This window comes from Amphibalanus amphitrite, unplaced genomic scaffold (genome assembly GCF_019059575.1).
Source record: "Amphibalanus amphitrite isolate SeventyFive unplaced genomic scaffold, NRLGWU_Aamphi_draft 001147F_arrow, whole genome shotgun sequence".
Taxonomy (NCBI): Eukaryota; Metazoa; Arthropoda; class Thecostraca; order Balanomorpha; family Balanidae; genus Amphibalanus; species Amphibalanus amphitrite.
Genome location: NW_024882641.1, coordinates 126,223 through 139,455, shown reverse-complemented (window position 1 = coordinate 139,455; position 13,233 = coordinate 126,223). Strand labels below are relative to the sequence as shown.

At 45.7% G+C, this 13,233-nt stretch overlaps 1 protein-coding gene across 3 annotated transcripts in view; it reads right to left on the bottom strand.

Annotated features, from left to right (window-relative positions):
• Window positions 1-4,215: 4,215 nt before the first annotated feature.
• The window catches only part of LOC122370585 (histone-lysine N-methyltransferase PRDM9-like), a 96,069-nt gene continuing 87,051 nt past the window's right edge, over window positions 4,216-13,233 (bottom strand). Inside the window, exons 11-12 of one of the 3 annotated variants that reach the window (XM_043346290.1) lie at window positions 12,545-12,754; window positions 4,216-5,477 (exon numbers count right to left, since the gene is read on the bottom strand). In XM_043346290.1, the coding sequence (XP_043202225.1) occupies window positions 4,759-5,477; window positions 12,545-12,754 (929 nt within the window). In that variant the 3' untranslated portion in view covers window positions 4,216-4,758. Of the gene's footprint in view, window positions 5,478-11,748; window positions 12,755-13,233 lie in introns of those variants that run through there. The other 2 variants (XM_043346292.1, XM_043346289.1) reach the window with 2 other exon arrangements.

Sequence of the window (13,233 nt, the reverse complement as noted above, 5' to 3'; positions counted from 1 at the left end):
CGACACCTGCCAGCGTTAAGAAAATGCAGAAATGTGTCGTCAATTTTAAGATAGGGGAGAGTGGGGTAATTTGGCCGCTTTTTTTAGAAAACGATATAACTTAAAATTGACGACACATTTCTGCATTTTCTCAACGCTGGCAGGTGTCGCATTCATTTTACTTTACTGGACAGTGAACTTGAAATGATAGAGTAATTACTTATATTGAAATTGTGACGTATTACAAAGGTCTGCAAGGCGGCCAAATTGCCCCACTAGCAGGGTTATTTGGCCGGGGGTGTGGGGCAATTTGGTCGGTGTTAGTTTGCGGTCGGGATTTTCTGTTATATTGCGATTCAGCTTCAGATTCAGCAATGACGTGTGTCCTATGACGCATTTGCCGCATTTTGGAGGTTGGCTCAGAGGTCACAAGGGTCAAAATAGCCAAATTAGCGGCTCTAGATGCGATCACAGTTTTTTACGAATAACTTTTGAAGTAATCAAGCTATGCCAAAACTTCGAGTACCATCGTAATTCTCTCGTCAGTCCGCATCGAAAGATATATATGTGTTGACCTTGAGAAGTCAAGGTCAAAGGTTGACCTCAGGTCACGTTGCATCAGGTCGCTTGACCTCAAGGTCACGTGATTTCAAGGTCATCATGCATATCATTCGATGCGCCTTGGCGAGCTGAACCGAATGAGACCATTTGTGCGGCTGTACCATTTTTATGTAAGGATTTATTAGCAAAAAACGTTTGGTAACCTTTGATGACGTCACATGCTCTAAAGGCCTGGCTACACTATGCGTTTTCTTCGTGCGTTTTTTGCGTGTTTTGCGTGATATCGTTCTAGAAAAAAGAACGATATTACGTTTATGTGATGTTTTTCACCTTAAATTTTAGTTACATAAGATTTATATTAGCTTTTGTATATAACCAAAGTAAAAATTATATGGTTTATAACTTTTTTCCTAGAACGATATTACGCAAAACACGCAAACCTGCAAAAACGCACGCAGAAAACGCATAGTGTAGCCAGGCCTTTACAGTTGACCAATCGGAAGTAAGGCATCAAATTAGTCAAAGTTGGTCATGAATCATGTCATTTATGGTACAATTGACCATGAAAACTCGGCCGTCCCAGCATAGTGACCATGAGCGCACCGGCCAAGTTGCCCCACTAGTCCCGGCCAAATTACCCCATATTGCCATTCTGAATTTTTTTGTCTATAAAGTCATCGCGGCTTTACGGAATTAGATAAAATTGCTCTTGGAACCGCTGAACACCCCCAAGAATGGCGCTATAATGTCTGAATTCGTTTTTAGCCCAAATACTACATGTTATACAACTTTATAAACAGAAGTAAAAGTTACCATTTTCTGATGAAATTAACGTTTTATTAATTTTGAATAAAACTACGAGGGGCAAAGTTTCGACATTTGTCCTCCAGTTACTTCTACCCATGACAAATGAATAGAGACTAGAGTTATTTCACTCACTTTTATTACACATCGTACAGGTGGGGGCGGCCAATTTACACCACCGGCCAAATTACCCCACTCTCCCCTACGTTTTCTAAAAAAGCGGCCAAATAACCCCAACCTCCCCTACATACAATTTGTACGTCGTACTCGTACCTTACAGTAACCGCGCTTATACAAGATGGATAGAGTTGTTACGGAGCGAGCGAGCGAGCGGAGTCTTTCCTTAGATTAGCGGAAATTCCTGAGTATGAGCGGACGGCCGGCCGGCCGTGCGGACTAGAGATGCCACAAATTTGCAATTTCATTACCCGCCCCGCCCCGCAGCTACCCCTTGCCCAACCACAACTACCCGCAAGCTGATTTTGGCTGAGCCGAACCCGCAAAAAACCCGCAATTTCAAAAACCTGCTTTTGCAAGAAAAAAATACAGCTGGGTCAATGCTAGAGCTATATAAACCTTACTTGCTTCATTGCTGTGCAGAAAAAGACAGCCAATCAAATAGTAAGGACTTGAAATTGCTATGCTAAGTCCTCAGGAAGTGCACACTGGATAGTGGAAAATGAATAATGCATCAATACATTTGAAATTCCTTTCTGAAAAGAGTTCAGTAAAATATTTCTCTCACCTTACCCTTCAGCATTGGCTGAGGATCAAAATTTCACTCTGGCTCCCTCTCAATGTTAGGCTTCTGGAATGCTATTGCTATCAAAATGAATGTTGATATAAAAAGATATGCGATTTCCAGTTAAAAATAAATAGTGACACGGTGAATAATGAGCATCCAGTCGATCTACACATCAAACAAATCATGCAAAATCCCAGCAAAAACCAACTAACCACCAATGAAATGAACCACGCATTTCTGAAAACATGCGTCAGAAGCGTCACCAACAGCTGATTGTAAGGAATGTTACAGCGACTAAATTATTGCAGCCGTAGTTAGTGCGAACTTGTTGCGAAAACACCGTTGTATAATGCATATTCATGTGCCATTCTGATAAAATTATTTTACACAACAGCTAAAGTTTTGCAATTCAGAGGTTAATCACCGGTTAAGAAATAAAGAGACAGTAAATACTAAATTAAATGTAATAATTTTATAGATGGTCTTGGTAATGCCTGGTCCTCTCTCGGCATACAAATAATAAGGACGTAAAAAGACAAAAGAAATAAATGCGACCAGCTACGTGGTTTTGTAACATGTATAACTGCTATTTTGAGGCATTCAAAAACCAAGACAGAAAAATTGATTGTAAAATTATTATTGCGTCATCAATGACAGCTTTCCTTCGCCTCATAGACCAAAATTGACGCAGTCAAATGCCAATCCTTGTCAGAATGTCGGAAGTGCGCCAGTATTGTATTGCGTTATGTTTGGGCCGCATGCCAGTCAATATTTTGATTTTTTGTAACAGTAAGGGTAATTGGTGTGCTATTTTCGGAATATGGGGTGGGACAGAACATAGAATAGGATAGGTAATCAATAAATTTGCATCAAATTTTGTTTAGCTGATAGCTCTTTTTTATGCCGACCAGACGCAAATAAAGTAACATGTGGTATTTGCTCTGATTTTCAACATATCATTTAAGTCTGGGTTCTTCCATAATGTATATCTAGTGCACACTGCACATGGACTTCAGTTCAGCTTCCTATAAGTTTGCTTTCAGGTTCTTTTATGTTTTATGGAATGCTTTCATCAGCATTTATTTATGCTTTGTAGTTTGTTGCTTGTACCCTGGTTTGGTCATTGCTAGACTGTGGATGCTATTGCTGGTTGTTTTCATTTTTGCATTTGAAATGTGCTTCCATGATATATTTTTATATTTGGTTCTGTTTTAAAAGTTTTTTTGATCAATATTGTATTGTTAACCTGAGCAAATGCACTTGGCATTGTGTTTTGCATCTAAAAAAATAAAAAAATAAAATTTAAAGGGTCTTAAGTCTGACCGCCAAATACCCGCCACACGACAAGTTTTGCTTCTCGAACCCACCAAAAACCCTGCGGGTTTTGAAAACCCGCAGAAAGCGGGTTCGCGGGCTCAAAAGTGGCATCTCTAGTGCGGACGCTTTTGCGAGGCTTATATCTCAGCAACTACTTGGCCGATTTACATGCGGTAATTTTTGTAGGGTAGCTTCATTCCTTCTACTAAGTATTGGACTATTCCCGATGTATGTGGGTGACCCCTTATGCACGTGCCACGTGCAAAACGAAGGGGTGTCAGTTTTGTAATAGTTGCAATATCTCGGTAACTACTTGGCCGATTGCGCTTGAAGTTGGCATGTAGGTAGGCACCCACTAGGCAATGCATATCCATTATCCATGTGCCAGAGTTGGGGTGCTGCTGCACGTGCGCACGTGCAGGGGTCGATTCCAGATCTCGAGAACAGCAAGACCGATTGCGCTCAAATTTGGTACGCAGTTAGGGACCGGTTAGTAGGGTGCCGTGCAAAAGTCAGTTGGGGGCCCATTTTGCACGTGCGCACGTGCAGGGTGCCGCTTCCAGATCTCAAGAACGGCTGGGCCGATTGTCCTCAAATTTGGCAAATCGCTGGAGACCGGGTGCTGTGCACACGTCAGTTGGAGATACCCCCTCACAATTTCGCACGTGCAAGACCCACCCTCTCGCTCGCTCCGTTAGTCGCCCCAAAAGGCGTTATACTGGTATTGTAAGCTTTACATGCCACGCCGATCTCTTTTCAGCCTTCGCCTTGTCGACAAAGGCCGCGCAGAAATGCTACAAATAAAGGAATGAGTGGTGGTCACGAAGAATGTATTGTCCCTCAAAGAAGCTGGACATTATTCACAAATCACAGCGCTACGACACTGTACCAAACAGCGGCACTCCTTAACTCCTATGTAGAGGCGGATAGTTTAAAACACAAATACTAAATCACCATGTGTTGCCATAAAGACACAAGATATGACACTCACACGGGTAGCCAAGAAGCTCACAAACGAGAACCACAGCTACACCGTTTTACGGCTAAATATAGACATAGTGCACGCAGCTCAGTAATAGTCCAACCGATTACGACAGATCGCCCAGACCATGGCATACTGTCGGAATCGCCCGCACTATTACTGAAATGTGCGCACTGCCGCCCTAAATTGGGCGTAAAAAGATGTATAACACTAATATATCAAACGTATGACGGCAGCCGGTCATGCACTTGTCGGCATATTTCAGCATTGCATTTCGCCAATCAAACCATTTACCGCATCAGTCAAACCTGTGTAATTATCAAAACTGTGTACCAGTTAAAATCGAGTTTTGCGTCAAACTGCTGAAACGTTAGACAGAAGTGGCAGCAGTGCGGTTGCACTTCGCATGGGTACGCATTTGTTTGGTGAGATGTGCCCGTTGAGTGAACCGGGCCTGGCAGTGTGAGCAGTCGTACGGCCGCTCCCCCGTGTGGGTCTGCATGTGTTTGATGAGACTTCCTCGTCGAGCGAACCGTGCCGTGCAGGTGGAGCAGCCGTACGGCCGCTCCCCACTGTGAGTCAGCATGTGCCTATTGAGGTGTGACTGTCGAGTGAACCGTGCCGTGCAGATGGAACAGCCGTACGGCCGTTCCCCCGTGTGGGTACGCATGTGTTTTGTTAGGGTAGACCGTTGAGTGAACCGTGCCGTGCAGATAGAGCAGCCGTGCGGCCGTTCCCCCGTGTGGGTACGCATGTGTTTTGTTAGCGTAGACCGTTCAGTGAACCATGCCTTGCAGATGGAGCAGCCGTAAGGCCGCTCCCCCATGTGGGTCCGCATGTGTGTAGTGAGATGTGACCGTAAAATGAACCGTCCCGTACAGATATCACAGCGGTGCGGCCGCTCCCCAGTGTGAGTCCTTCGATGGTGTTTCATGTCTGTGGACCTGTCGGTCGAGTAACGACACCGCTCGCACTTGAATCTTCCGCTCCTGCCCAAGTATTTGTGACTTGTCTTCACGTGTCCGTCCAGATGTTGCTGTCCCAGACATCGGAAGTCGCAGTGGGGACATTGGACCGAGCCACTGATGCCTGAAGAATACACAGAAAGAAGAAAGGCCTTTGAAAACGTTCCACGCCAAACAGGTCGCACATACACTGGAACAATCACGACGCCGAGAGAAGACCCAAGCAGCTCGTGGTCGCGTTTCCAGGTCACCTTGGTGGGCGCAGTAAGCGGTGAACGGCTATGTGGACGCGACAAGCCATCAACGCCCATGAGTTGATCGGATCCCTTTGTCGTGCGAAATACAGCATTCACAAACGGAACGCTGGGTTCATAAAGAATAGTTCCCCTGCCACTTACTTAGCGTTTTCTTTTTCATACATAAACAATGCAAACCAATAGCAAACACAAAACATTGACATAGGTAGTAACACTACAATGTAGTGAAAATTGATAAATACTGTTTACTTTGCCATGGCAATATTTGTGATTGCACACAAAATACCATAATAATAACCCTATAGTTTATGTAGTACGCATTACGTAGGTATAACTTCATAAACGTGTCTTTGCGCAAGCTCAGCACATTCATACATACCTACAACAATGCAACTTTCATATCAGCCTTTGGCGGCACGTAGTTTGGGTAAGGTGGCACGGCAGAAAACACTCAGACAGGCTTAGAGGTACAGACAGCACGTATCAACAATAGCCGTGTTTATGTACACGATGAAGAGTCTAAAAATTTGCATAGGATGTCGACCTACGTGAGACCGGCGCCTTGTCGACAAAGACTGCGCACACGGAGTGCTTCAAATTATGGATGGAGTCAAAGCTACACAAAGAAGCATTACTTCAATACAACCGTACATTCTCAACAAATTATAGCCCTACGGCGCTATAAGAAAGCGACGCTCCTTACCTCCTATGTAAAAGGGGGCTAATTAAAAACACCACTGAGTCACCCTGAAAAAGTATACAGAAAGCAGATATGACACGGGTAGCCACGAAGCTTACAAACCAGAATCACAGCTATCACACTAACATCAAACGTACAGTGGGTCTATTTAAGATCTCCAGAGCCACCACGTGGCGCTGCGGTCGGGGTAGGGCGAGTCCAAATCCCGAGGGAAGTGACTAGTGAGGTCACCGGTCATTGTGGGGGAAGGAGGGAGGGGAGTGACCCGCTGCTATCGCGGCGCGGAGCGTGCGTGCGCCGGGGGTGGGCCGCCCGCCACTGCCCGCGGCTGAGGGAGGGGATGCTGGTTGCGGGTGCGCTCACTCAGGTATGGTGGTATCCTGTTCATGTGAAGCCAGCAAGAATGCGACTGAATGGAATAGTTATCTCAAACAAACGGGCAAGCGAGAGACAATGTCTTAAACTTGCAGCAAAAATGTTATCCAATGATAAATGAAATCTAGGACCTATATTTTCAGTCGGTATGTTCATGATGTCCTAGGCTTTCTAAATTTTTTATTCAGTTGCATAGTTTCTTTCATTCTTTGGCACACTCAGCTTTGATGGGTTTTTAAGTCGGGTCAAAAAGAATCACGAGTTGAAATGGGTCAGGAGAAAAACAAAACAAAATTAATGAAACTCAGCAAAACATTTATATAAATATATATAGGTGCGACAATTTTGACATTGTTAAGAGGATATCGGGGAAAGATAAATCACCGTGCTTGTCAGTGTTGCAGTAGAAGGAAAGGTTTTGATTATTGTCTAGATAAAACCGGAGCCGCGTGGGGCTCGAACCCACAGCATCGCACTCGGCACACAGATCACCAAGCCCCAACGCTACGAGCACCTGTCCCCCTGCGCCCCTGCGCAGCTTGCTGGATAGTGTTTCGGCCAAAGCTGTTTGATAGATGTCTGACGTCTGCGAATGTCACGAGGCCAAAGCCAAAGGTAAATGAGGGAGCCGAATCAGGCTGGACCGGGGTCTAATACCCAATCATGGTCATACAAAACAGAAGTTAGTTTCAGGTCATATTAAAAAAATGTTTTTATTGTTTTTTAACTTATTTTAGCTTATAGTTTTTTAAGTCGAAACTTTATAAACAAAAATGCGATACTCGTCTACTTTTGACTTGTCCTCCTATCTTCTAGCGACTAAATTTGGCCTTAGTCCGATGTGACCCGTCTTACAAAAAAAAAAAAAAAATCGCCGGCCATGACAATGATTCGCCCAAAGGCGCTCTACGCAAGAAACACCAGCCACACTGTAAAAAAAGTTTACCAACTAGTTAGTTATCCGGCCACTTTTCACTAACCATAGGCGTGTAAGCAAAACACGCATTTCATGACTAAGTGTGTTTTCAATTACACGCAAAAGGTTGAATAGCGTGTTTTGAAACACACCTCCTAGTTTTCGAATATTTGCCAGGTTACTAAGATAAGCCGTGTAAGCGTGTTTATTGACTATCATCGGTGTGTTTTGTTAATAACTAGAGACGTGTTAGGTAACACATGTGTTTGTCACACGGCCACTTTTCACTAGCTATATGCGTGTACGCAAAACACACATATTGCGTGTTAGCTAACTAAGCTGTGCGTGTTAATAAACTAAATGCATTTTTGAGAACAGGCGTGTAACTTAACTAATGTGCGTGTTAGTCACCTCTTTTCATAGCCGCCCCCCCCCCCCAAAAAAAAACGAATCGAATTAAACTCATCAAACATGTTTATTCAAAACTGCATTCAAGCTCCTTTCAGCAAGCTTACAACTGCATACAGTAATATTTCTCTATTGTACTAAAAATGAACCTAAAAAAGTAATCTTCTGTAGGAAACTGCCGAGCGGCAAAGGCGCTCCGTTCTAAAGTTACGTTCTAAGCTATATATAAACGATCAAGGGTCAGGGTCTGATTCTACGACCACCCCCGCCTGTAAATCCGCACCAGCCATTGCACCAAACAGTCTCCAAATACGTATTAGAACATTTAAAAAGCTTTATTTCTGTCGTAGAGGTAAATGAAACTGCAACAAAAAGGCAAAAATTATCTGACCGAACAATCGTGGCTCATATACCTACACAATTTTCTTTGACAACATATAGATGCAGTAGACATAAACCAGTCTGTGATGTGATGCACTGATGCAGTGGACATCACATAAATCAGCACCGCACCGCGTGCACTGCCTGAGTGCCCAATGAACTATTAGGTACATTTAATTTATTGTTTAAAGTTAAATGCAGTCTTAACCTGCAATATGTTCATTCTTCAGTCGGTCATAAATACTTATAGAAATCAATTGACAATCAACCAATGAACAGTGCCTCCACCCTGAGAAACTGAAACGCCAGCAATGCCTGCACTCATCTTCACCATAATCACTCACCATACGAATAAGGATGAAATCCATGTCCAATAATCCATATCATTTCACTGTCTGACTTCATTTAACACCACACCAGCTCCTTATGCCACGCAACACTTATACGCCACAGCAGCTCCTTTATATACCACACCACAACGCACACGTCCTCTCCCTTCTCTGACTTGGCACAGACTGAACCAGGGCTGTCTCATCCCTATCTCCGTAACGTGTCGTGTGCGACCAATGACGTCACGGCATTGCGGCGTTCTGATTGGGCGGCAGCTCCGAATCGCCCGACTGGTGGTCCCCGCTCGACAAGCGCACGTGCACCGACTATAGGCATTTGTAGTGCCATTGACGGCAGAAAAAGTGAGCTAATGCAGAGCTCTGAATATACTTGAATAGTGTCTAAGCCGGTAGTAATATGTAAAAACGTCAGATAGGTTTCTTGTTCGTCTTGATTTGAGCTTTTATATGATACGATTTTTACCTTGGTGTCGAGTCTGGCAGCTATGTGGGAGAGCCCTAAAGTTGGGTCATTTTCCATAGGATTGCATTACAGCCGTCCGACGCTTCGTACCTGTGACGTCACGGAAATCGCTGCTTTGGCCTAATGAGCATACCTTCTATATAGGGCCTTGAGACTGAACATGGCGGGCGCAGAGGGGCGCACAAAATGGCGATTTTTTCAATTAACTAAGGTCTTTGTAATGCTACAACAAAAAGGGTAGTAAGAAAACTAAGATTGTGAATTACAACATGCGTTTGATTTGTTGGCTAACACGTTATCCCAGAAAAAAGACAAAGGAAGCATAAACAAACATGTGTGTCAAATAACACGGCATGGTTTGCACGGATAATATTTGTCGGCTTACAATGATGTTAGCTTTTCTGCTTCGATGAAATGGATGTGGTGTTAGGTTGCAAACATATGTGTTATCTGACCCGTTTTTTGCAACAGCGTGTGTTTTAATACTAGATTTTGCTTGAAGAATTAACTAACTGGTTTGTTAGCATTTTTTACAGTGCAGTCCAAAAATGGCGAACGATCTTTCTGGTACTGGAATTATCTACAATGAAAATTTCAGGACATATCAATAATCTTAATCCTTTGAGCTACTGGACGCTCGGAGCATTCGCTAGCATTCCACTGCTAGCTGCATTACCAACATCTCTATCATTACTAACAATAATACCTACCACAGTATCATCCCATTAACCAACATCACATGACACATATGCATTACTTTGCGTCATAAGTGACAATAGATGAACCGGCCACGGCAAACCCATGCCTTTATCCTTTCCTTTCAAGCAGCCGGAATACCAGCCGCCAGGCCCGCCCGCCACCGCGATATGGAACAGCGGGCCGGCTGGAATAGCTCCTTTGCCTGCGGCAGCGCCCAGCTGCGCCGGGGCTGTTTGACAGGTCACCCGCACCGTGACCTCGCCCCTCCCCACCTCCCCACCGGGCCCAGCTCGGTACTGACCTCCCCTTGAATTTGACATGGACTCGACTGAGGCTCAACGCCATCTAGTTACGTCTGGAGATCCTTACTAGATCCACTGTACAACGGCGGCCTGTCATTACTTGTTGGCACTTCTCGGTACTGTACAGGGTGTCACAAAGTTCGTTCTCACCTTATATTTGTATGTAAAAGAGTACATTGCGTTTTAATATGTTTATGACCCCTCAATGTGCTCGTCATTTCATAAGCAAACACATGAATACATGCTGCGGCATGCCAACTGGCATGTTTGGCAGCATAGCAGGCTTGAAGTTAGTCAAGACTGACTTGACATGCGCCGTGAGCTCGTCGAGGCTGGAACAGCGCTTCGCTTCGACGAGCCTCGATTTCAATTTTTCCAATAGATTTTTATGAAATTTCCATCCGATGAGGTGCCTGGCATGTGGTCTTGCCACAAACGCCCGTCACAGTCTCCTTGCACTGCTTTTAAGCTTTGCTTGACCTCTGTACTGATGCACTGTCTTGCTTGAAGATGGGCCTACGACCTCCCGGGTGTCATTTTCCTCCTCCAAAAATGTGTTCATACTTGCGGTTCGAGTTAAGCTAGAAGGCTGAAACTCCTCCTAGATCTTCAGTTCTTGGTGAAGCATTCTGCGTCCCAACAGTGTTTCTGGAGTATCAATCGCAACCTGCTCAGCGTCTGGACGCATATTACCCACATTACGGTGACCCTGGCCTTTTGCATAGGAATAAAGCGGGATGACACGAAGGCCTCTACCGTCGCCCATATGGGACCGTTTTGGGGTTGGACGGGTGTTTTATCTCGAACACGGACTAGGTAGTCCAGATGACCACATTGATGTCATCGGCCCTCCAGTTTTTTTTAGCCTCAGGCATAACGAAACAAATGTTTGGCCATTTTAAGACATTCTCGACTGTTTTGCGTCCTCCGGTAAGTTTAAGCCCAAGTGACCGTGAGTTATGTACCCCGAAATAATACTCTTAGACAGCTGGTAATCCACCCTGAAAAGCCTGCTTACCAACTTTCTAACGCTAAGACCTTTTTGACGGCCACTTTGGCGCCACATATTTTTGGCCACATGGCTCACTCCTGAGAGGTGACAAAAATAGAGCATAAACTTGCAGCGGTTGACTCCCGACAAATCATCGGCGTCACTTGCTGACTGTGCGTCCAGTTAGCGACAGACATTGGCTACAGACTGGATGGCCTCAATCACCCTCAACCGTCGTGAATGGCCCAGTGCGGACTAAATACCGAGACGTTCCCGTATCGGAGACCTCTATGCTGCGGGGTAAGGCGCCTCCACAGAAGTGAACTCTCTAGCAAAAAAATATTGTCTAGACGAATGAGTTACCGTGAAGCATATTCACAGTTGCAATGGCAACCCCAAAAGCTAAGTTCCAAAATAAATCCAGCGAGGCCTTAAATAAGAGAGCCTCTTAAAGAAAAATATAGGTGAGAAGGAACTTATGGGACACCCTGTATTTCGCCAATCAAACCATTTACCGCATCGGAGATACCTGTTATTCTCCAACCGTGTACCAGTTAAAACCGTATATTGTGTCAAACTGTCGAGCCGTTACACAGGAGTAGCAGCAGTGTGACCACTCTTCGCGTGGGTCCGCATGTGTCTGGTGAGAGTTGCCCGTTGAGCGAACCGTGCCGCACAGGTTGAGCAGCCATACGGCCGTTCCCCCGTGTGGGTACGCATGTGTTTTGTTAGGGTAGACCGTTCAGTGAACCGTGCCGTGCAAATGGAGCAGCCGTACAGCCGCTCCCCTTTATGAGTTCGCATGTGTCCAGTGAGGGTGGACCGATGAGCGAACCATGCAGTGCAGATGGAGCAGCCGTAAGGCCGCTCCCCCGTGTGGGCCCGCATGTGTGTAGTGAGGGCGGAGCGTGTAGTGAACCGTGCCGTACAGACAGAGCAGCCGAACGGCTTCTCCCCAGTATGGGTGCGCATGTGTGCCGTGAGGTGTGACCGGTTAGTGAACCGGGCCTGGCAGTGTGAGTAGTCGTACGGCCGCTCCCCCGTGTGAGTCCGCATGTGTTTGATTAGACTTGATCGTCGAGCGAACCGTGCCATGTAGATGGAGCAGCAGTACGGCCGCTCCCCCGTGTGGATACGCATGTGCGTGATGAGGTCTGACCGTTGAGCGAACCGTGCAGTGCATATAGAGCAGCTGTGTGGCCGCTCCCCAGTGTGGGTTCGCATGTGTCCGGTGAGTTTTGACCGTTCAGTGAATTGTGCCTTGCAGAGGGAGCAGGCATACGGCCGTTCTCCCGTATGGGTCGGCGTGTGTGTGGTGAGAGTGGACCGCTGAGCAAACCGTGCCGTACAGATAGAGCAGCAGTGGGGTCGCTCCCCCGTGTGAGTCTTCCGGTGACGTTTTATGTCTGTGGACCTGTCGGTCGAGTAACGACACCGCTCGCACTTGAATCTTCCGCTCCTGCCCAAGTATTTGTGACTTGTCTTCACGTGTCCGTCCAGATGTTGTTGTCCCAGACATCGGAAGTCGCAGTGGGGACATTGCACCGAGCCACTGATGCCTGAAGAATACACAAGAAGAAGAAAGGCCATTAAAAACGTTCCATGCCAACAGGTCGCACATACACTGGAACAATCACGACGCCGAGAGAAGACCCAAGCAGCTGGTGGTCGCGTTTCCAGGTCACCTTGGTGGTCGCCGTGGGCGGTAGCGGCAATGTTGACGGGACAAGTCATCAGCTTTCCATGAGTTGATCCGTTTGTCGTTCGAAATACAGCCATCAGAAAGGGAACGCTGAGCTCGTACAGAATAGTTCACTTGCCCTTTATTAACTATATCACAGGGTCAGAAATCCGACCCAACTTAACCATAAAGTGAAGGGCCTATTTGACAACACCAAGGAATAAAAATGTGAAAGATAAAGAGAGGACAAAACGCAATCAATTTTTTCTCTAAGGAATGTCTCTATTTGGGAAAACTCCACCGTGGCACGCACGCCTCCCGTATTCCACACCACGACCAAAATAAAACATACATGAT